Source organism: Mustelus asterias, chromosome 20 (genome assembly GCF_964213995.1).
Source record: "Mustelus asterias chromosome 20, sMusAst1.hap1.1, whole genome shotgun sequence".
NCBI lineage: Eukaryota > Metazoa > Chordata > Chondrichthyes > Carcharhiniformes > Triakidae > Mustelus > Mustelus asterias.
The window spans coordinates 19,837,243-19,860,142 of record NC_135820.1 but is presented as its reverse complement, the minus strand read 5'-3'; the positions used below and the strand labels follow the sequence as shown (position 1 = coordinate 19,860,142).

Below are 22,900 nucleotides of genomic sequence, written 5' to 3'. Positions count from 1 at the left end.
ATTCCAAGTGTGGCCTCACCAAGATCCCGTTTAATTGAAGGAAGACATCCCTGCTCCTGCTCCTAGAATCCCTACAGTGCTGAAGGCCATCATACCATTTGCCTTCTTTACCGCCTGCTGCACCTGCATGCTTACCTTCAGTGACTGGTGAACAAGGACACCCAGGTCTCATTGCACATTCCCCTCTCTCAATTTATAGCCATTCAGATAATAATCTGCCTTTCTGTTTTTAGTACCAAATCCACATTATATTGCATCTGCCATAATTTGCCCACTCACTCAGCTTATCCAAATCACACTGAAGCATCTCTCTATCCTCCTCACAGCTCACCCTCCCACCCAGCTTTGTGTCATCTGCAAATCTTGAGAGATTATATTCAGTTCCCTTACCTAAATCATTGATATATGTTGTGAATAGCTGGGGTCCTGGCATCGAGCCCTGTGATACCCCACTAGTCACTGCCTGCCATTCAGAAAAAGACCCATTTATTCATAGAATCATAGAATCATAGAAACCCTACAGTAGCGCGGATGGATGGATTCCTGATCGGTAAGGGAATTAAGGGTTATGGGGATCAGGCAGGTAAGTGGTACTGATCCACGTCAGATCAGCCATGATCTTATTGAATGGCGGGGCAGGCTCAAGGGGCTAGATGGCCTACTCCTGCTCCTATTTCTTATGTTCTTATGTTCTTACAGAAAGAGGCCATTCGGCCCATCGCGTCTGCACCGACCACAATCCCACCCAGGCCCTACCCCCATATCCCTACATATTTTACCCACTAATCCCTCTGACCTACGCATCTCAGGACACTAAGGGGCAATTTTTAGCATGGCCAATCAACCTAACCCGCACATCTTTGGACTGTGGGAGGGAACCGGAGCACCCGGAGGAAACCCACGCAGACACGAGGAGAATGTGCAAACTCCACACAGACAGTGACCCAAGCCGGGAATCGAACCCAGGTCCCTGGAGCTGTGAAGCAGCAGTGCTAACCACTGTGCTACCGTGCCGCCCCTCATTATTCTTCCTCATTGTTGCCTGTCTGTCAATCAGTTTTCTATCCATCTCAATGTACGTACCCCAATCCATAAGCTTTAATTTTACATGGTAATCTCTTTCTGAAGTGATGGAGAAGGGAAGTGCTCAGGCTGAAGGTCTGAGATGTGTCTATTTTAATGCCAGGAGTGTAGTGAATAAAGTGGATGAGCTTAGAGCGTGGATTGCTGCTTCGAATTGTGATGTGGTGGCCATTACGGAGACTTGGATGTCTCAGGGACAGGACTGGGTGCTTCAGGTGCCGGGTTTTAGATGTTTCAGGAAGGACAGGGAGGGAGGCAAGAGAGGGGGGGGAGTGGCACTGTTGATCAGGGATAGTGTCACGGCTGTAGAGAAGGTGGACGCCGTGGAGGGATTGACTACGGAGTCTCTGTGGGTGGAGGTTAGGAACAGGAAGGGGTCGGTAACTTTGCTGGGTGTTTTCTATAGGCCGCCCAATAGTAACAGAGATGTTGAGGAGCAGATGGAGCAACAGATCCTGGAGAGATGTAGGAATAACAGAGTTGTCGTGATGGGAGATTTTAATTTCCCAAACATAGATTGGAATATCCCTAGGGCTAGGGGTTTGGATGGAGAGGAGTTTGTTAGGTGTGTCCAGGAGAGTTTCCTGACACAGTATGTGGATAAGCCTACTAGAGGAGAGGCTGTACTTGATCTGGTGCTGGCTAATGAACCTGGACAGGTGGAGGATCTCTCGGTGGGTGAGCATCTTGGGGATAGCGATCATAATTCTATCTCCTTCACGATAGCATTGGAAAGAGATAGGATCAGGCAGGCTAGGAAAGTGTTTCTCTGGAGTAAAGGGAAATACAGTGTCATCAGGGAGGAAATTAGACGGGTAAATTGGAAGGAGGCATTCTTGGGGAAAAGTACCGAAGGAAAGTGGAGGATTTTCAAGGAATGTTTGTCTGGAGCTCTGCATGACAACGTTCCGATGAGACAGGGGGGTGTTGGTAGGGTACGGGAACCGTGGTGCACGAAGGTTGTGATGAACCTGGTGAATAAGAAAAGAGAGGCGTACAGAAGGTTCAGAGAGCTAGGAGGTGTTAAGGATTTAGAGGAGTATACGGGATGTAGGAAGGAGCTTAAGAAAGAAATTAGGAGAGCGAGAAGGGGTCATGAGAAGACCTTGGCGGGTAAGATTAAGGAGAATCCCAAGGCTTTCTACAAATATGTCAAGAGTAAAAGGATGAGATGTGAAGGCATAGGACCCTTAAAAGGTGAAGAGGGAAAAGTTTGTGTGGAACCGTTAGAAATGGCGGAGGTGCTTAATGAATACTTTACCTCGGTATTCACGGTGGAAAGGGATCTGGGTGGTTGTACTGCTGGTTTGCGGTGGACAGAAAGGATCGAGCATGTGGACATAAAGAAAGAGGATGTGTTGGAACTATTGAATGGCATCAAGGTTGGTAAGTCGCCGGGACCGGATGGGATGTGCCCCAGGTTACTGTGGGAGGCGAGGGAGGAGATTGCGGAGCCTTTGGCGATGATCTTTGCATCGTCGATGGAGACGGGAGAGGTTCCGGAGGATTGGAGGATTGCAGATGTGGTCCCTATATTCAAGAAAGGGAACAGGGACAGCCCGGGAAATTACCGACCGGTGAGTCTAACCTCAGTGGTTGGTAAGTTGATGGAGAGGATCCTGAGAGACAGGATTTATGATCATCTAGAGAAGTTTAGTATGATCAAAAGTAGTCAGCACGGCTTTGTCAAGGGCAGGTCGTGCCTTACGAGCCTGGTTGAGTTCTTTGAAAATGTGACCAAACACATTGACGAAGGAAGAGCGGTGGATGTGGTCTATATGGACTTCAGCAAGGCGTTCGATAAGGTCCCCCATGCAAGACTTCTTGAGAAAGTGAGAGGGCATGGGATCCAAGGGGCTGTTGCCTTGTGGATCCAGAACTGGCTTGCCTGCAGAAGGCAGAGAGTGGCTGTGGAGGGGTCTTTCTCTGCATGGAGGTCAGTGACCAGTGGAGTGCCCCAGGGATCTGTTCTGGGACCCTTGCTGTTTGTCATTTTCATAAATGACCTGGATGAGGAAGTGGAGGGATGGGTTGGTAAGTTTGCTGACGACACCAAGGTAGGTGGTGTTGTGGATAGTTTGGAGGGATGTCAGAAGTTGCAGCGAGACATAGATAGAATGCAATACTGGGCGGAGAAGTGGCAGATGGACTTCAACCCGGATAAGTGTGTAGTGATCCATTTTGGCAGATCCAATGGGATGAAGCAGCAGTATAATATGAAGGGTACCATTCTTAGCAGTGTAGAGGATCAGAAGGACCTTGGGGTCCGGTCCATAGGACTCTTAAATCGACCTCGCAGGTGGAGGATGCCGTCAAGAAGGTGTACGGCGTACTAGCCTTCATTAATCGAGGGATTGAGTTTAGGAGTCGGGAGATAATGCTGCAGCTTTATAGGACCCTGGTTAGACCCCACTTGGAGTACTGCGCGCAGTTCTGGTCACCTCATTACAGGAAAGATGTTGAAGCCATTGAAAGGGTGCAGAGGAGATTTACAAGGATGTTGCCTGGATTGGGGGGCATGCCTTATGAGGATAGGTTGAGGGAGCTTGGTCTCTTCTCCCTGGAGAGACGAAGGATGAGAGGTGACCTGATAGAGGTTTACAAGATGTTGAGAGGTCTGGATAGGGTAGACTCTCAGAGGCTATTTCCAAGGGCTGAAATGGTTGCTACGAGAGGACACAGGTTTAAGGTGCTGGGGGGTAGGTACAGAGGAGATGTCAGGGGTAAGTTTTTCACTCAGAGGGTGGTGGGTGAGTGGAATCGGCTGACGTCGGTGGTGGTGGAGGCAAACTCGTTGGGGTCTTTTAAGAGACTTCTGGATGAGTACATGGGATTTAATGGGATTGAGGGCTATAGATAGGCCGAGAGGTAGGGATATGATCGGCGCAACTTGTGGGCCGAAGGGCCTGTTTGTGCTGTGGCTTTCTATGTTCTATGTTCTTAAGTGGGACTTTGTCGAAAGACTTCCGAAAGTCCAAATAAACCACATCCACTTGCTCCCCTTCATCAAGTCTACGAGTTACATCCTCGAAGAATTCAAATAGCTTTGTCAAGCGTGATTCCCTTTCGTAATTTCATGCTGACTCTGTCTGAAGATGCTACTGTTTTCCAAGTGCTCCTCTATTAAATCGTTGATATTCTAGAATTTTCCCCACTGCCAATGTCAGGCTGACTAGTCAATAATTCCCTGTTTTCTCTCAACCTCTCTATTTTAATAGTGGGATCACATTAGCTACCCTCCAATCTGTAGGAAGTGTTCCAGAGTCAATAGTATCTTGGACTACAAATGCAGCCATTCTAGGGCCACTTACTTCAGTACTCTATTTTCAAGAAGGAGTTAGATATAGCTCTTGGGGCAAAGGGGATCAAAGGATATGGGGGAAGGTGGGATCAGGGTATCGAGTTGGATGATCAGTCAACTGTATGGTGGAGCAGGCTCGAAGGGCAGGATGTCCTACTGCTCCTATTTTCTATGTTTTTATGATAGGATGGTTAGGACCTCAGGTCAGTATCAAACAGGATTCATACAGTTTGTTTCAGTCTGAATGAGTGGCTGAGAAGTGCACTCAAATTAGTGCTTGGAGATGCATAGATTAATAACTGACAACTGGCACAGTTTAGCCGAATGCAAAATGTGCCTGATGAACCTGATTGAATCTTTAACAGAGAGAACTGATGAAGGTAGTATACAACATGCTATATCTCTGGCAAATGGCACTTGATAAAGTTCCGCATAACAGACTGATGTGGAAAATAGAAGCACTTGGGATTAAAGGAACAGTTGCAACTTGAGTACATAATTGGCTGAGGAATAGGATTCAGAGAGTAATGTTGAATGCTTATTTTTCTGACTGCAAAAAAGGATTCCGTGAGGTTGAGGGCTTGATATTTCTTGTTTTATATATAAATAGCCTGGATTTTGTTATGGTCTCTTTCTGTGTTGTAAATTCTATGATTCTAAGGGAGTGGAGTTTATTCTATGCGAAGTTTTCTTTAATTTTCAGTGTCCAATTTACTGAGCATCTTGTGACTCAAACTATCACCTATCACTCCAAACAATGCCAATGCCCAAACAGACTCATCTGACACAATACTGACAAGTAGTACTGTTAAGGCATTGTTTAGGTTGTATATGTGTGTCATCTTTGTACATTTTAAACAATACTTGGGCAATAAAAGAGTTAAACTATTAAACTGGTATGCTGGTATGGGTAAACAAGCAGCTGGTAGATATGTGTGGGAACCTTTTAGGAACATTTTAGGAACCTTTTAGGAACATTTAAGCGGTTATTGGATAGGCACATGGAGCACACCAGGATGATAGGGAGTGGGATAGCTTTATCTTGGTTTCAGATAAAGTTCAGCACAACATTGTGGGCCGAAGGGCCTGTTCTGTGCTGTACTATTCTATGTTCTAACCTCTGGATTAGGGAATGTACAAGTAAAACAATTCTTGGAGAGACACTAATAATTCCGATGGAGGTGGATTATCAATAACAGAATTACAGAATTGTTACTGTACAAAAGGAGGCTATTTAATCCATCATATCTGTGCCCACTCTCTGAAGGAGCAATTTACCTCGATCCACTTCCCCGCTTTCTTTCTGTAACCCTGGTTTACTATCTATACAGATAGTAAGGACGAGAGGACCTTAGTTTTATAGGTGTGTAGTGAAAGGCCCATTTTCTCATATGCTTCAGAGCAGGAGTCAACAATGAAGTTCAGTTTCTGAGTGAGCACACACACAATTCCCTCTTGAATGCCTACATTGAACCTGACTCCAACACATTCTCAGGCATCGCATTCCAGATCCTAACTAATCACTGCATGAGAAAGTGTCTCTTCATATTTCCATTGCTTCTGTTGCCAATTATTTTAAATCTGTTCCTCTTATTTTGGATCTATCCACCAATGGGAACAGTTTTTTCTCTGTCCAGACACATCGTGAATTTGAAAATATCTATCAAATTTCACTGTTGGACCTGACACATTGGCCAAGTTTTCAGATGCACCTCTTCTGTCTTTAGGACATCAGTTAACTCTATTCATCACTGTAGGTACTATCAGTGACCTCTTATCTAAATTGGATACAGCAGCCTTGTGGTTATACTAGACTAGTAAATGAGAGGTACCACAGACACTTTAAATTTAATTTGGTAAATCTAGTAACAATAAAAGATGTTGTATTGTTGTAAAAACCCAACTGGCTCAGTAATGGCTTTCAAGTAAGAGAATTTGTTGCCTCGACCCAGTTTGATCTATATATAATTTACAATTGCTCTGGAGGTTTCAGGAATCAAAGGCTAATTGTCAGGGTCCTGAGTGAGGGGCGAGAAGAGGTCCTTTGCTTTGGGAACTGGTGAGAAGAGGACCTTAGTTTTATAGGTGTGTAGTGAAAGGCCCATTTTCTCATATGCTTCAGAGAAGGAGTCAACAATGAAACTCAGTTTCTGAGTGAGCACACACACAAACATTACCTGTGTCCTGAACTCTATGACTGAAGTTAGAATGGATTTGGATTTGGATTGAAGGTGGTGTAGTTTGAACAGTGTTCCCTATCTGTTCTGTGGACTATCCCCACAGCTCTGGGTAATTAGCTGGAGATGAGAGGTGCAGGATTGCAGCAAAGCTGTATTTGACATGTCTTCACTGAGCTAGGATCTGTGGTGATTCCATTGGTGAAATACACAGCTTGTGTGTCACTGTGGAACAGGCAGAGGATGGTGACAAATCTCTGAGGGCAGTCAAATTTGAGAATACTCCATTAGTGTTTTTGGTTATCAGAGACAAGGCTTCCATGAGACTGAAAAAGGTTATGTCCTGTGCTTGGTGCTTTTCAATTAAAATCAATGACAAGGCAGACATTGATGACAAAATGCATCATCACCTCCAGTGTGCCAGCTTTGCCTTCGGCCAGCTGAGGAAAAGAGTATTTGAGAACCAAGATCTCAAACCCGATACTAAGGTCATGATTTTCCAGGAACTGGTGTGAAGCCCACACTTCTTCACACTTCGAAGACTTGGATGACCTACAGCAGGTACCTCAAAGCACGAAAGAACAACCTCAGTTTCTCCAAGAGATATGCCAATTCCAATAGCAACTTGTCCAATATCGAGGCGCTAATCACACAAAACTATCTCCCTTTGCCCTTTAACAATTCTATGATTTGAAGAAAGCTAATGGAATGCTATCCTGCATTATGAGAGGAATTGAATGTAAAAGTAAGGATGTTATGCTTTGGTTATACAGAGCATTGGTGAGACCACATCTTGAATATTGTTTGCAGGTTTTGTCTCCTTATTTAAGGAAAGATATAAGTACGTTGGAGACTCCTTAACAACTAATACGTACATATGAAATAGGAGCAGAAGTAGGTCATTTAGCCTTTCGAGCCTGCTCCACCATTCAAAACGTTCATGGATGATCTGTTTGTGTCACAAATTCAACATTTCCATCCATCCGCTAACCTTTGATTCCCTTACCTAACAAAAATCTATGTACCTCTGCCTTAAAAATCCCTCCCGAGACCAATGGAGAATTCTGTTCTGCGAGCCTCACCCACCCTGATTCAGGGGTGGGCGTGCCAGTAAAATTTCGGCAATAGAGTTTTACAGCACAGAAAGAGGCCCTTCAGCTCATCAAGTCTGCGCTGCCTATCAAATACGTATCTATTCGAATCCCATTTTACAGCACTTGGTCTGTAGCCAAGTTCTCCCCTGTATTCTAATCTGACAGGCCCATGTCTAGACTCTGGCAGATGTTGCATGATTTCCAGTGATGCCAACAACCTTTGCCACTGCTGGCACTTTGTGAAACTACTTGCTGAGAAGGATTTTGATGTCACTTACATTTGCATTTGTCTTTACAAAGGAAGGGAATGAGTTTAATGTTGCAGTAGAGGAGTCAGATTAGACGAATTGGATAGCAGCTAGCCAGTTTCCACCAAATTACACAACCTCTAAACATATATCAATAGATGCAGAGAAAGTAAAACAAAACATTATTTACAGTTTTTGTAAATAAACACATTATTTACAGTGTTTCCCTCTTTATGATGGATTAAAATTGGAATTGGTTCTTTAAAAAGGCTCCAGATGCAGATTTTAATGGGTGATTTACTGCCGGTGAATTTGCCTGAACTAATGGTGAGACCCTCTTTATAAAATGGATGTAGAGACTCTTTCAAACAAGGTGTTAATGGGAGATTGACTCCTCTTTCAAAAATGAGATTCACTGTTGTTCTTTCATCTCACTGCTTTGTAGCTGAGAGCAGTTGGAGGCCATTTCTATATAGCTTTCAAATGTTGCTTTTGTTTCAATGCTAATCTCACTCTACTGGATTCTGATCTACAGTTCTTTAGCAACCATGATAATTTCGCCTCAAACTGAACAGATTTCACAGAGTCATAGAATTTCCACAGCACAGAAAGAGTCCATACAGCCTTTTTTTTGTCTAAACTGGCTCTCTGAAGCAACAATTCACCTAATATCACTCTGCCTTCTCACCATGATTTGTTAGGGTTGATGGTCTTGTTTTTTGAAAACAGAGAGACTGGGGTAGACCACTCAGCCCCTTGAATCTGTTCTGGCAATTGAATGAGAAAATATTGCACACTATTTTAACTCCATCTATAACATCTCAAGGTTGAGAGAGGCACTGTATAAATGCAGTCTTTCTTCTTCCAACTTCACTGAGTATACAGGGCTATATAGTAAATGAACTGATTCAGATGCAATACAAGACAGACACGACCCAATGAAAGGCAACTATATGTTGATATCACACTGCACCTTCATAGCATCGGCAGCTAGTCAAGTGAGTGTTGCACACCGGCGCCTGACCCAGAATTTCTGGCCTACCCACACCTATACACATCATTTAGTCATGATCTTACATCATTTAAGTGTATTTGCCAAATAGTTCGGCAAGCTGCAGGTTTGCTGAGGTAGTTTATTTGGTTATATCACAGTGGGACAGACTGGTGTCATGAGTTATCAATTGAATTCCTGGCAGGATAGAGAGGCACTAAGTTGAGAGAGCTTTTATTTAGAAGGAGCCTCATTGCACACAGCCTACAAAACAATTTCAGGATAGTGGATGTTGGCAGCAGATTCTCAGGGCATCCTCTGAGCTGCAGCTAGCTGAAGGATGTGGGAAGAGCAGATATTACCATGCTAATAGATACAGGGCCTGACTGCATGGCCATCCCTCAATTTCCTTTTGCCTTCCTTCTATGTGAATGCTTGGATTTCAAACTCCTGGACCATCTTTAAGGATTGCACACAAACTGCAGAAGAGGTGGTTCTCCCCCTCTATGTAAAATTAAACTCGCATCCAACATGACTGAATCTAAATCAACTGAAGACCACTGACAGTTATCCAGTAAAGCTGGGCCAAGCCAACCAGGTGGCAGTGAGGTTCATACATGATGTAGGGAAATTTAAGGAGGGAAGGAAGTGGGTGTACTAAGGAACGTTGAAACAATGAGCTGCACTCTCCTCTCTTTAAAAAAAAGGCCTGGGTTCCTTTCAGTAGAAAAGAAAGCTAAGGAGAAACATAGAGAGTTCTTTAAAATTATGAAGGGTGTTTAGGGTAAACAGAGAGAAAATGTTTCCACTTACAGTGGTGTGGGAAACTAGGGCCATGAAACCAATAATAAATTCAGGAAAAACTTCTTTATCCAGCAAGTAGTTAGAATGGGAAACTTGCTACCTCAAGGGCTAGTTAAGATAAATGCACAGATACTTATAAACTGCCACTCCAGTGCAGCAGTAAGGGAGTTGAGATGTTAAACTGAGGCGCGGTCTGCTCTCCGGTGGATGCAAAAGATCTCATGGTACTATTTCGAAGAAGAACAGAAAAGTTATCCCTGAAGTTCTGGCCATTTATCCTTCAATCTACTTCATTAAAAACAGATGATCTAGTTGTGGTGAACCATAGATGGTTACCACTATGGGTACTGAACCATAGATGGTTATCACTATGGGTACTTGTACTTATGTTACTCTTGTTACTGTTGGGGTTAGGGTTGGGGTGTTCCACCTGTTGGCATTGTTCTGTGGTACACTCCGGTTGGCTCCGCCTTCCTATAGGAGTATAAAGGTCACTGCACTTCCTAGTGACCCTTTAGTCTGGGATTGTATTGTTAAGCAGTATGCTCTATTCTTGTTGCTAATAAAAGCCTTTATTTCCCGGGTACGATCCAGCCTCCCGAGCGAATTAATCGCGCATCAATTTTATTAGCAACAATTTTTGTTTTGAAAAAAACCCAACATGGAGCAGATGTTAAAACCCGATCGGCTAACCTTAGATCCGCGTGCCGCTGGAGCATCGAACACTTTCGACCATTGGTTGAAGTGTTTCCAGGATTATATCGACGCCTCAACAGCAGTCCAAAACGAAGCCGACAGATTGCGGGTCCTCCACGCAAGGGTAAGCGACACTGTGTATGCAACAATCCGTGATTCCCAAGACTACAAAGAGGCCATCGAATTACTCAAGAAGCTGTACCATAAACCGCCAAACGAGATTCATGCTCGTCACCTACTAGCCACTCGACGGCGCCAGCCCGGCGAAACGACGGGACAGTACCTGCGCGAACTTCAGCAGCTAGCTAGAGCCTGCAATTGCAAACCAGTGCCAGCTACTCAATACACTAACGATCTGATCCGAGATGCGTTCGTGGCGGGAATCGGCTCATCCTATATTCGCCTGCGGCTGCTAGAGCAGGGTAACTTGGACCTAGCTAAGACGGTGGAATTGGCTGATGCGATGGAAACGGCCTCCAGAAGTCTTGAAACTTACCCCACCGACCACGTGGGAACATCATGGCAAGTACAGCCACCTACTCAACTCTACCCAGCGGCTCCTAGGAACTGTGCGATCGTGCTTTCAACCTCGGACCTGACGGCTGCGGCAGCTCCAGGAGGCCCACGGTGCTATTTCTGTGGATTCGCGAAGTACCCTCGCCAGAGATGTCCGGCCAGGACGGTATTTTGCTCCGCTTGTGGAAAGAAAGGGCACTATGCTAAAGTGTGCCGAGCGAAGCCCCCTTCGAAGCCAAGCAGTGCTGCGTGTGACTCCCCAGAATCCGTCTCCTCGTCTCCAGCTTCGTCGATGTCTTCAACCACATGCGATTCATGGGCGCCGCCATTCCTGATGACGACGACGTAAGACACGTGCGACCTGTGGGTGCTGCCACTATCAATGCCATCGACCACGTGCGATCCATGGGCGCAGCCATTTTGGTCGACACCGGCCGCAGACGACCAGCAGGGGTCCTCATCATCGACCATCTCAGCTGCCTGCAGTTGCACTCGGGATCCAACAGTGGCGTCAATCATCCTGGACCAGGCCAAGCCTCACAGACTCGACAAGTCCATGATGGACATAGAGGTAAACAGACGCCTGATACATTGTCTGTTTGACAGCGGGAGCACGGAGAGTTTCATTCATCCGGATACCGTGAAACGGTGCGCTCTCCGCGTACAAACTGTCAGGCAGACAATCTCTATGGCGTCGAGGTCCCGATCTGTTACTGTTCTTGGGAGCTGCATGGTAACTCTAACGGTGCGGGGCACAGTTTATGAGAACTTCAGGCTCCTCGTGTTACCGCACCTTTGCGCTCCGGTACTCCTGGGACTGGACTTTATGGTCCACCTGAGGAGTGTGACCCTACAGTACGATGGGCCATTCCCTCCACTTTCAGTGGGAGAACAGCAGCCTCCAAATTGCCCAGCGCACTCCACGTGCAGTCTCTCGACACTCAAAATTACCCCGCCTTCTTTATTTGAAAATCTTGTGCCAGGCTGCAAGCCCATCGCAACTAAGAGCAGGCGTTACAGCGCTGAGGATCGGATCTTTATTCGATCTGAGGTTCAGCGGCTCCTCAGGGAAGGGATCATTCAACCTAGCACTAGCTCATGGAGAGCGCAAGTCGTGGTGGTTAAGACTGGAGACAAGCCCCGGATGGTCATAGACTATAGTCAGACCATTAATAGGTACACGCAGCTGGACGCGTACCCTCTCCCGCGCATATCTGACATGGTCAACCAGATTGCGCAGTACCGGGTGTTCTCCACCATCGACTTGAAGTCAGCCTACCACCAGCTCCCCATTCGCCCAGAGGACCGAAAATACACGGCCTTTGAGGCGGATGGCCGTCTCTACCACTTCTTAAGGGTCCCTTTTGGCGTCACTAATGGGGTCTCGGTCTTCCAGCGTGAGATGGACCGAATGGTGGACCAAAACGGGCTACGGGCTACCTTCCCGTACCTGGACAACGTCACTATCTGCGGCCATGACCAGCAGGACCACGACGCCAACCTCCTGAAGTTTTTACGCACTGCGTCTCGCCTGAATCTGACCTATAACAGGGAGAAGTGTGTATTCAGCAAGCACCGCCTAGCAATCATCGGATACGTGGTGGAAAACAGGGTCATCGGCCCCGATCCAGACCGTATGCGTCCCCTCCTTGAACTTCCCCTTCCCACTAGCATCAAAGCACTGAGAAGATGCTTAGGCTTCTTCTCGTATTACGCACAGTGGGTTCCCAATTATGCGGACAAAGCCCGTCCGCTCATAAAATCTACCTCTTTTCCCCTGGCAGCAGAGGCTCGCTTAGCCTTTGAAGGGATAAAAGCTGACATCGCGAAAGCCACAATGCACGCTGTCGATGAGTCCATCCCCTTCCAGGGGGAGACTGATGCATCTGATTTCGCCCTGGCCGCCACACTTAACCAGGTGGGCAGGCCCGTCGCCTTTTTCTCTCGCACCCTCCAAGGCCCTGAAATTCGGCACTCCTCTGTGGAGAAAGAGGCTCAGGCCATTGTGGAGGGCATACGGCATTGGCTGGAAAACGGTTTACCCTGCTCACGGACCAGCGGTCCGTGGCATTCATGTTCAACAACACGTTAAGGGGAAAAATTAAGAATGATAAAATCTTGAGGTGGAGAATCGAACTCTCCACCTACAACTATGATATCATGTACCGTCCGGGGAAGCTCAATGAGCCCTCAGATGCCCTGTCGCGTGGAACATGTGCCAGTGTGCAGGAGGACCGGCCACAGGCCCTCCACAATGATCTCTGCCATCCGGGAATCACTCGGCTCTTCCATTTTGTAAAGGCCCGGAATCTGCCCTACTCCATAGAGGATGTCAGGTCGATAACTCGAAGCTGCCAGGTATGTGCTGAATGCAAGCCGCACTTCTACCGACCTGACAGGGCACACCTCATTAAGACCACTCGCCCTTCTGAACGACTGAGTGTTGATTTCAAGGGCCCCCTTCCTTCGACAGATCGGAATGTGTACTTCCTCAACGTGGTTGACAAGTACTCCCGATTCCCTTTTGCCATTCCCTGTTCTGACATGTCCGCTGCCACGGTCATCAAAGCCCTGCGGAGTCTTTTTACCCTGTTTGGCTACCCCAGTTATATCCACAGTGATAGGGGTTCGTCGTTTATGAGCGACGACTTGAGGCAATACCTGCTCTCTAACGGAATTGCCTCAAGTAGGACTACGAGTTACAACCCCAGGGGTAACTTTCTGATGTGCTCCATTCAATCCGGTCCCTCCTGTGTACGGCAACCAATGCTACCCCACATGAGCGGATGTTTACCTTCCCTAGGAAGTCTTCCTCTGGGACCTCACTGCCGTCTTGGTTGACGTACTCAGGACCGGTCCTCCTGCGGCGGCATGTTAGGACCCGCAAGTCCGACCCTTTGGTTGAACAGGTCCATCTCCTCCACGCCAACCCTCAATATGCCTATGTAGCATATCCTGACGGGTGAGAGGACACGGTCTCTATCCGAGATCTGGCGCCTGCAGGGGACCTGGAAACCCCCATCGCTCCCGCACCCCTGGACAGAGTACCCTTCGTCGTCCAGTAATTCCCCGGAGCGGAGAAGCTACGGCATCTCCTCCGGAGCCTTCAACATGTCATTGATGAAGACGAACATCTCGCCAAGGCCATCCCGACACCCCCACTTCTTGCCTTCAAACAACCGCACAACCTCAAACAGACCATTGTCCGCAGCAAACTACCCAGCCTTCAGGAGAACAGTGACCAAGACACCACACAACCCTGCCACAGCAACCTCTGCAAGACGTGCCGGATCATCGACACAGATGCCATCATCTCACGTGAGAACACCATCCACCAGGTACACGGTACATACTCTTGCAACTCGGCCAAAGTTGTCTACCTGATACGCTGCAAGAAAGGATGTCCCGAGGCATGGTACATTGGGGAAACTATGCAGACGCTGCGACAACGGATGAATGAACACCGCTCGACAATCACCAGGCAAGACTGTTCTCTTCCTGTTGGGGAGCACTTCAGCGGTCACGGGCATTCGGCCTCTGATATTCGGGTAAGCGTTCTCCAAGGCGGCCTTCGCGACACACGACAGCGCAGAGTCGCTGAGCAGAAACTGATAGCCAAGTTCCGCACACACAAGGACGGCCTCAACCGGGATATTGGGTTCATGTCACAATATTTGTAACTCCCACAGTTGCGTGGACCTGCAGAGTTTCACTGGCTGTCTTGTCTGGAGACAATACACATCTTTTTAGCCTGTCTTGATGCTCTCTCCACTCCCATTGTTTTGTTTCTTAAAGACTGGATTAGTTGTAAGTATTCGCATTCCAACCATTATTCATGTAAATTGAGTCTGTGTCTTTATAAATTCTGTTTGTGAACAGAATTCCCACTCACCTGAAGAAGGGGCTTAGAGCCTCGAAAGCTTGTGTGGCTTTTGCTACCAAATAAACCTGTTGGACTTTAACCTGGTGTTGTTAAACTTCTTACTGTGTTTACCCCAGTCCAACGCCGGCATCTCCACATCAAGGGTTCCTTTGCCCATTCTCTCCCCTCCTGACACGGTGCGGGCAGTATCGGGACCTCCACTTAATCCTCTTACTCCCGTGTACAGCTTGCCTGAGTCCAGGAGATTGTCGCCACCTCGAGGCTTGCCTGAGTCCAGGAGATTGTCGCCACCTCGAGTTCCACCCGTCCGCGAGGAACTGGAGGAGTCACTGGACACCACCTTGGAGAGAGGGACACCACGGTCACCAGAACCGGTGCTACCGCCAGTGCTGCGGAGGTCGCAGAGACGGTGCGGACCTCCGATACGACTGAACTTGTGAATATATGGACAGTTCGTACTGTTTTTTTGCTCCACTGGCCTTTGTTTTTAAAGGAGGGGTGAATGTGGTGAACCATAGATGGTTACCACTGTGGGTACTGAACCATAGATGGTTATCACTATGGGTACTTGTACATATGTTACTGTTGTCACTGTTGGGGTTAGGGTTGGGGTGTTCCACCTGTTGGCATTGTTTTGTGGTGCACTCCGGTTGGCTCCGCCTTCCTATAGGAGTATAAAGGTCACTGCACTTCCTAGTGACCCTTTAGTCTGGGATTGTATTGTTATGCAGTATGCTCCATTCTTGTTGCTAATAAAAGCCTTTATTTCCCGGGTACGATCCAGCCTCCCGAGTGAATTAATCGCGCATCAATAGTCATCATCAAATTGCTGATTGTGAGATTTTACTGTGTATCATCAATTGATTGATATGTTTCCTAAATTAGAACAGTGACTACAATTAAAAAGTATTTTATTAACTATAAAGCACTTTGGGATGTCTGGAGGTAATGAATGAAAGGCACTACAGAAATGCTTTTAGTAAATCCTCTCAAAAAAATAGAGCACAGTTTGACATAGGCCTTACTCTACACACTGTCCAGCACAACTACTGGATAAGGATTAAGAGTAACCTGAAACCTCAACAACCTACCAGAGGGCAGTATAGACAACAGAAATGACAATGGCACACCTGGTTAAATATTCCTCACCCAGGAACACTCAACCATTCTAATATCTCAATATCTGCCTTAACTGAAGTCAGCTAACTGGGTACAGGCCAGGAATTAACCTGGGACCTGATCCTGGGTAAGAAAGGTTGGGGACCTCTCTAGCTAGAGTTCCTGTGAACAGCACATGTGATCATGTTAAATTGAGTTTTTGTTGTTCTTATATCACTGGATCTCACACAGATGGTGTCAACCATAAGCTAAAACATTAGGAAGATCAGGTAGCCTTGCTAGCACTGTGAAAGTTAAACAAAGAGCAGAGATTAACCAGATTCATTTTTGTAATGGATCGTGTGGGAAACTTTGCTGGAAACCATGTTCAAACTGTGGATGAAGCTTCTGCTCAAGTTACACTGGCTGTGCTTGTCATTGACAGACGCTACAACATTTCTGTGACAGATTTTCAGGTGGTTGCCTGGGTGTAAAACTGGCATTGTGGATTAACTACCCATTATGGAAACAGCCCAATTCACATTTCCAATAACCTATAAGATGAGAATCTACCACAAGTGATTCAAAATACAGAGCAGGTGAAATATTGGAATCAAAGGTATAGAAAGTGTTCTTGATAGCAAGAGAAGTTTCAGTCAAATTATTGTCAGTTACTGTGGAGCAAAGGACAATCCAGGATCAGGTTCTGGTCTAATTAGTCAATCTCAGTCAGACAGCAGTTTAGTTTCTAACTGATGTTAGCTCACCTGGGTTAGAAAATGCGAAGAATTCTGCTCCTGATATTACCATACAACCCTGCTGGAAAATGTTCAGTGTGAAGTTTGAATTCAGGATAAAAGCTTAGCTCAGCAGTGAAGCCTTCACGCAACAGCCATTTAAACTCTATATGCGAAGAATGGACCACATGCAAGACAGTTTTTATTAGCTATGTAATTGTGTGTCAGGAAATAAGAGTGTAGGAGAGGGGTAAGGTGAAAGAGGAGGAATATTCCAGTATTCGAAGGGTTAATAGAAATATTACCAGCTGCTCAGTTTGATTGAGGTGACTGTATCAAGTGAGGTTTACATTCAACAGCTCCACACAACAGAATAGCTGGGAGACAGGCAACGGTGTGCATATTTAACCAGGAAATTTCACCAGGAAACATTCCCCTGCCTCCAAATTATTATCTGTGAGCTGAGCTTTTAACCCCTAAAGTGCAGCATGAACACAAATCCTACACCAGCATAAAAGATCAAGCCTACAGTTAGTATCAGACCAGTTCAACTCAATTCCTTAACTCTTTCCATTCAGGATTGAGGAAGAACCATAGAATAAGACCATTTGGCCCATTATGTTTTGTGAGTTCTTTGAAAGAACTCTCTAATTAGTCCTACTCTCCTGTTCTATCCCCATTCAGCTGCAAATTTCTGCTTTTCAACTATTTGAAAGTTGCAATTAAAGTTGTTTTAACTATTATTTCAAGCAGTGCATTTCAGATCATGCAGACATGCGTTAAATACTCTCATCAAATAGGTCCTTTTGCTGATTATCCTGAAGATACAATACATTTTTGTGTAATCTAAAGCTCCTTCTGTGGGCACCATGTCAAACTGACATGTTCCTGTGGTTCTGTTGTGCCAACACAAGACTGTCTTGTTTTCGTGAGAAAATTAAATGCTTTTCGTAAAAAGGAAGGTAGGGGTTGCGGAGTGGAAAAAAGTAAGTGAATGTGAGAGAGGGGAGAAGGGGAATTGACATCCTGGCCATAGCTTCCAGTGGCTGATTGGAGAACAGGTACCTGGGAAGGCCCACGAGTAGAGACCACTACCCACCTACTTGAGCAGTTGAAAGCGTGAGTTTCACGGAAGACCAGAAAACACTAATTAAACAGAGAGGTGGGTGTTGGGAGGAATACAACTCACTCCTAACTAAATTTTCAGCAGCCTTGTGCTGGCCTCCAAGTTAAAGGGACACTTACAATTTTAGCAGTTTAGTTCCTACCTGAAGTGGATTCTCATTCAAAATGTCAAGTATTATCAAGACCTTTACAACTGCCTACAACAAACTCTGCGGAACCGACAAAGCTAAAAAAAATCTTTGAAGATTTAGTTCATCCTCACAGCCCCAGTTGTAATTTGAATCAAAGGAATGTTCTAGACTCACCCAGGTTGACGAAGCTCATGACCATGTCGGCATCACTGAGAAAGGTGCTGTCGTGGAGCCTGGCTAGCGGAGGTCCCTGTGTGGTGAAGAGGGCCTTGTATGGATATGAGTAGCCCCCCGCTTCCTCCATCAACATGGAATTGTAGAGATCCAGCATGAACATAGGTGCCGAGTTGTGCTTGCCATGCAAGTGTGGTCTGGGGCGGTGAGGCAATCCCAGGATTGAGAGGATTTCTCTCTGCATTTCCCGCCTCTCCTGGCTCTTTAGGCGGCCGTGGATGAAACTGGAATGGATCCCATTGTCAGTGGTGAGACTTCCCAAAACCGACTGTATCAAGAAGCAGTTCCAGAGAAGTCCTGTTACAAGTTTTCTAATTAACAGCAGGAAGGTCATTCTTACTCTCAGGTTGGGCTGCTGTGTGACTCCTCTACACAAACATGGTCACTTTCCCTCTCTCTCTTTGTCTCTTTCTTTTCCTTTCCCCTCTTTACAGCTTAGTCGAGGCTTCCCAGGCAAAGCTACCCGAGTGAAGGTATAGTTTAGAACCCATGTTGTCTGAACTGACTCCCACAGTTAAGCAAGAGAGCTGGAGAGTTTCTTCATCTACAGGAGTTGCGATCCCTTTGCATGTAAATCTGTGCAGTTGTCTGGTTCAGACGGAGCCAGCAGGAGGCTGCTTGTGTGGGAGGAGCACCCTCTAGTCTAAACTCAAAAGTAACAACAGCAAATTATCTGAATGTCTTAAGGGCGTCTGTAATTAAATGAGAGGGATGGGCTTTTGAGTTTAGCTGCTTGCTGATGAAGAGATGAGGGGGTGAGGCTGACATAGGGCAGGATGTCTCCTTGCTTTTTTCTTTCTATCGAATTGAATTATTTTGAACCCCTAGTTGCTGTCAGTGTCCCTCTTGCTTTATCAATGTCCCTTTCTGTGAACCTGTTAATGTGTGAGGAGAGCAGCAAGGAAGAGAGAGAGGGAGAAAGCAAGTTCTTGGAAACATCCCAACCTGCTTCATATACAAGATTACTTTAAAGGACTGTCATTGTTGTTATCACAAGCCAACACAGCAGTCATTTCATGCATAGCAGGATTATACCAATGCTGGTATAGCAATCAGGCTTGTTTGAAGAAAGAAGTCTTCCCATGATCACAACTTTCAATATCTGCCAAAAGTAATTTTTCCTCTTTTAAAATTTAGCGAGGAAGTATCTTTAAGTTTTCCCCTATTAACCCCTGACATTGTTAACCCTTTGTGAAGATATGTTTCCCTCCAGTATCTTGTCAGGTAACTATTCATAATGTGTAAAACCAAACAGTGAATTTGTGCAGGTTATTGGACTCTGGGGGTCATCACAATCGGTTCTGCATTAGTCCACACGTCAGCTGTTTCTGGCACTCATCCTTGGGAAACAATCAGAAGTCAAATCCCCCATTGAGCTATCCTGGGATGAGGGGTGACCTGCCCAGGGAATCCACCCTACAGCAGTTGAGGGCTGGAGTGGGAGTATAACTGTTCTACAATAATCCCTACTGTTCCTGTGGCTGGACTGCAGTGTGAGTTCTTTGGAGCCAATCCCCCGGTGATCTCAGACTTAACACAGGGGCATCAAGGAATATGGGCACTGGGGCCAATTGTAACATTTCCAATTGTTCTGAGATCAACCAAGCCAGGGTACAAAGCCAGAACCTTCCTATTCAGTAGCGGTTGAGCAATAGTAGGTAGAAATGTTGAATATCATGGCTGAATGATGATAACATTATCAAGTAGCGTTGTCTCAATCCCGTGAGGAAGCTGTGTGTAAACAACTGAAATAACAAAAGATTCCTGTGTCAGTGATCATGTCTATGGGGGCAGTTTCAATGGGTGTAAATAGCTGAGATAAGAGGGCTACGGACAAGTTTCCTGTTTCTATGACCACATTTATCCAATTCAACTTCAGTCATTGACATCTGCCTTAGTAAAAGAATCACCTGGTGAGGAGTTGAGCTACATTAATCCACTGGCTCAGGACATTGCTGTTACCCAGGGCAGGAGATGGGTTAGGGTTAAGGTGAGTTTGGGGTTTGAGTTGTAGTTAGGGTTGGTTTCAGTGTCAAACATGAAGTTATAGATCAGGCATTAGTGTCAAGATTCTGGATGTCGATACATTCCAGGGTAATTGGAGTTGATCCACTGTCTGTGTGGATCTTGCACGTTCTCCCCGTGTTTGCGTGGGTTTCCTCCCACAGTGCAAAAATCTGCAGCTTAGGTGGATTGACCATGCTAAGTTACCCCTTAGTGTCCAAAGCAATGTAGGCTAGGGGGTTAGCGGGATAAATGTGTGGGGTTTCAGGGATAGGGCAGAGGGTGCAGTTGATACAGACTAGATGGGCCAAATGGCTTCTTTCTGTATTGTAGGGATTCTATGAAAAGGGCAATTTAGCATGGCCAATCCATGTTGATTGAGGAAGCTTGAGGGTGGGAGTGTGCAAGGTGCAATAAAGAATTGGATTGTGATATTTGACCAGGTGATTCTGTTGATATTGTGAAATCATAAAACATAGAACGATAAAGATTTGAAGTATGCTATTTGTTCCACTGTGCGCTAGCTCTTTAGTTGAGCTATCAATTAATCCCACTTTCCTGCTCTTTCCCCATAGTCCTGTAATTTTTTTCCCTTCAAATATTTATCTAGTTCTCATCTGAATGTTTTCCACCATCCTTTAGGGTTAGGTAATGCACTCCAGATTAAAACATCTCGCTGTGTAAAATAAATTGTTTCCTCCTTTCACCTGTGGTTGTTTTGTCAATCACTTTGTACCTGTATTCTCTGATTCATAACCTTCCTGCCGCTATAAACAGTTTCTCCTTATTTATTTTGCCAAAATCTTTCATGATTTTGAATGCCTCAAGCAAACCCCTTCTTAACCTTTCTGAGAACAACCCCAGCTTCTCTATTCTCTCCATGTAACTGAAGTCCCTCAACCATGATAGTATTTAAGTAAATCTCTTTCTCACCCTCTTTAAGGCCTTAGAACATAGAACATAGAACAGTACAGCACAGAACAGGCCCTTCGGCCCACCATGTTGTGCCGAGCTTTATCTGAAACCAAGATCAAGCTATCCCACTCCCTATCATCCTGGTGTGCTCCATGTGCCTATCCAATAACCGCTTAAATGTTCCTAAAGTGTCTGACTCCACTATCACTGCAGGCAGTCCATTCCACACCCCAACCACTCTCTGCGTAAAGAACCTACCTCTGATATCCGTCCTGTATCTCCCACCATGAACCCTATAGTTATGCCCCCTTGTAATAGCTCCATCCACCCGAGGAAATAGTCTTTGAACGTTCACTCTATCTATCCCCTTCATCATTTTATAAACCTCTATTAAGTCTCCCCTCAGCCTCCTCTGCTCCAGAGAGAACAGCCCTAGCTCCCTCAACCTTTCCTCATATGACCTACCCTCCAAACCAGGCAGCATCCTGGTAAATCTCCTCTGCACTCTTTCCAGCGCTTCCACATCCTTCTTATAGTGAGGTGACCAGAACTGCACACAATATTCCAAATGTGGTCTCACCAAGGTCCTGTACAGTTGCAGCATAACCCCACGGCTCTTAAACTCCAACCCCCTGTTAATAAAAGCTAACACACTATAGGCCTTCTTCACAGCTCTATCCACTTGACTGGCAACCTTTAGAGATCTGTGGATATGGACCCCAAGATCTCTCTGTTCCTCCACAGTCTTCAGAACCCTACCTTTGACCCTGTAATCCACATTTAAATTTGTCCTACCAAAATGAATCACCTCACATTTATCAGGGTTAAACTCCATTTGCCATTTTTCAGCCCAGCTTTGCATCCTATCTATGTCTCTTTGCAGCCTACAACAGCCCTCCACCTCATCCACTACTCCACCAATCTTGGTGTCATCAGCAAATTTACTGATCCACCCTTCAGCCCCCTCCTCTAAGTCATTAATAAAAATCACAAAGAGCAGAGGACCAAGCACTGATCCCTGCGGCACACCGCTAGCAACCTGCCTCCAATCCGAAAATTTTCCATCAACCACCACCCTCTGTCTTCGGTCAGACAGCCAGTTACCTATCCAATCGGCCAACTTTCCCTCTATCCCACACCTCCTCACTTTCATCATAAGCCGACCATGGGGGACCTTATCAAACGCCTTACTAAAATCCATGTATATGACATCAACTGCCCTACCTTCATCAACACACTTAGTTACCTCCTCAAAAAATTCTATCAAATTTGTGAGGCACGACTTGCCCTTCACGAATCCGTGCTGACTATCTCGGATTAATCCGCATCTTTCTAAATGGTCGTAAATCCCATCCCTAAGGACCCTTTCCATCAATTTACTAACCACCGAAGTAAGACTAACCGGTCTATAATTACCAGGGTCATTTCTATTCCCTTTCTTAAACAGAGGAACAACATTCGCCATTCTCCAGTCCTCTGGCACCATCCCCGTGGACAGCGAGGACCCAAAGATCAACGCCAAAGGCTCTGCAATCTCATCCCTTGCCTCCCACAGAATCCTAGGATACATTTCATCAGGCCCAGGGGACTTATCGACCTTCAGTTTATTCAAAACTGCCAAGACATCCTCCCTCCGAACATCTATTTCCTCCAGCCTATTAGCCTGTAACACCTTCTCTTCCTCAAAAACATGGCCCCTCTCCTTGGTGAACACTGAAGAAAAGTATTCATTCATCACCTCTCCTATCTCTACTGACTCCATACACAAGTTCCCACTACTGTCCTTGACCGGCCCTAACCTCACCCTGGTCATTCTTTTATTCCTCACATAAGAGTAAAAAGCCTTGGGGTTTTCCTTGATCC

The 22,900-nt window shown here is 45.9% G+C and overlaps 1 protein-coding gene across 1 annotated transcript in view; it reads right to left on the bottom strand.

The window, feature by feature from the left end:
• The window catches only part of bmp7b (bone morphogenetic protein 7b), a 177,395-nt gene extending 158,632 nt beyond the window's left edge, over positions 1 to 18,763 (bottom strand). The window contains exon 1 of the mRNA XM_078236309.1: positions 18,059 to 18,763. Within this exon, the coding sequence (XP_078092435.1) occupies positions 18,059 to 18,452 (394 nt within the window). The 5' untranslated portion in view covers positions 18,453 to 18,763. The remainder of the gene's footprint in view (positions 1 to 18,058) is intronic.
• Between the last annotated feature and the right edge of the window lie 4,137 nt (positions 18,764 to 22,900).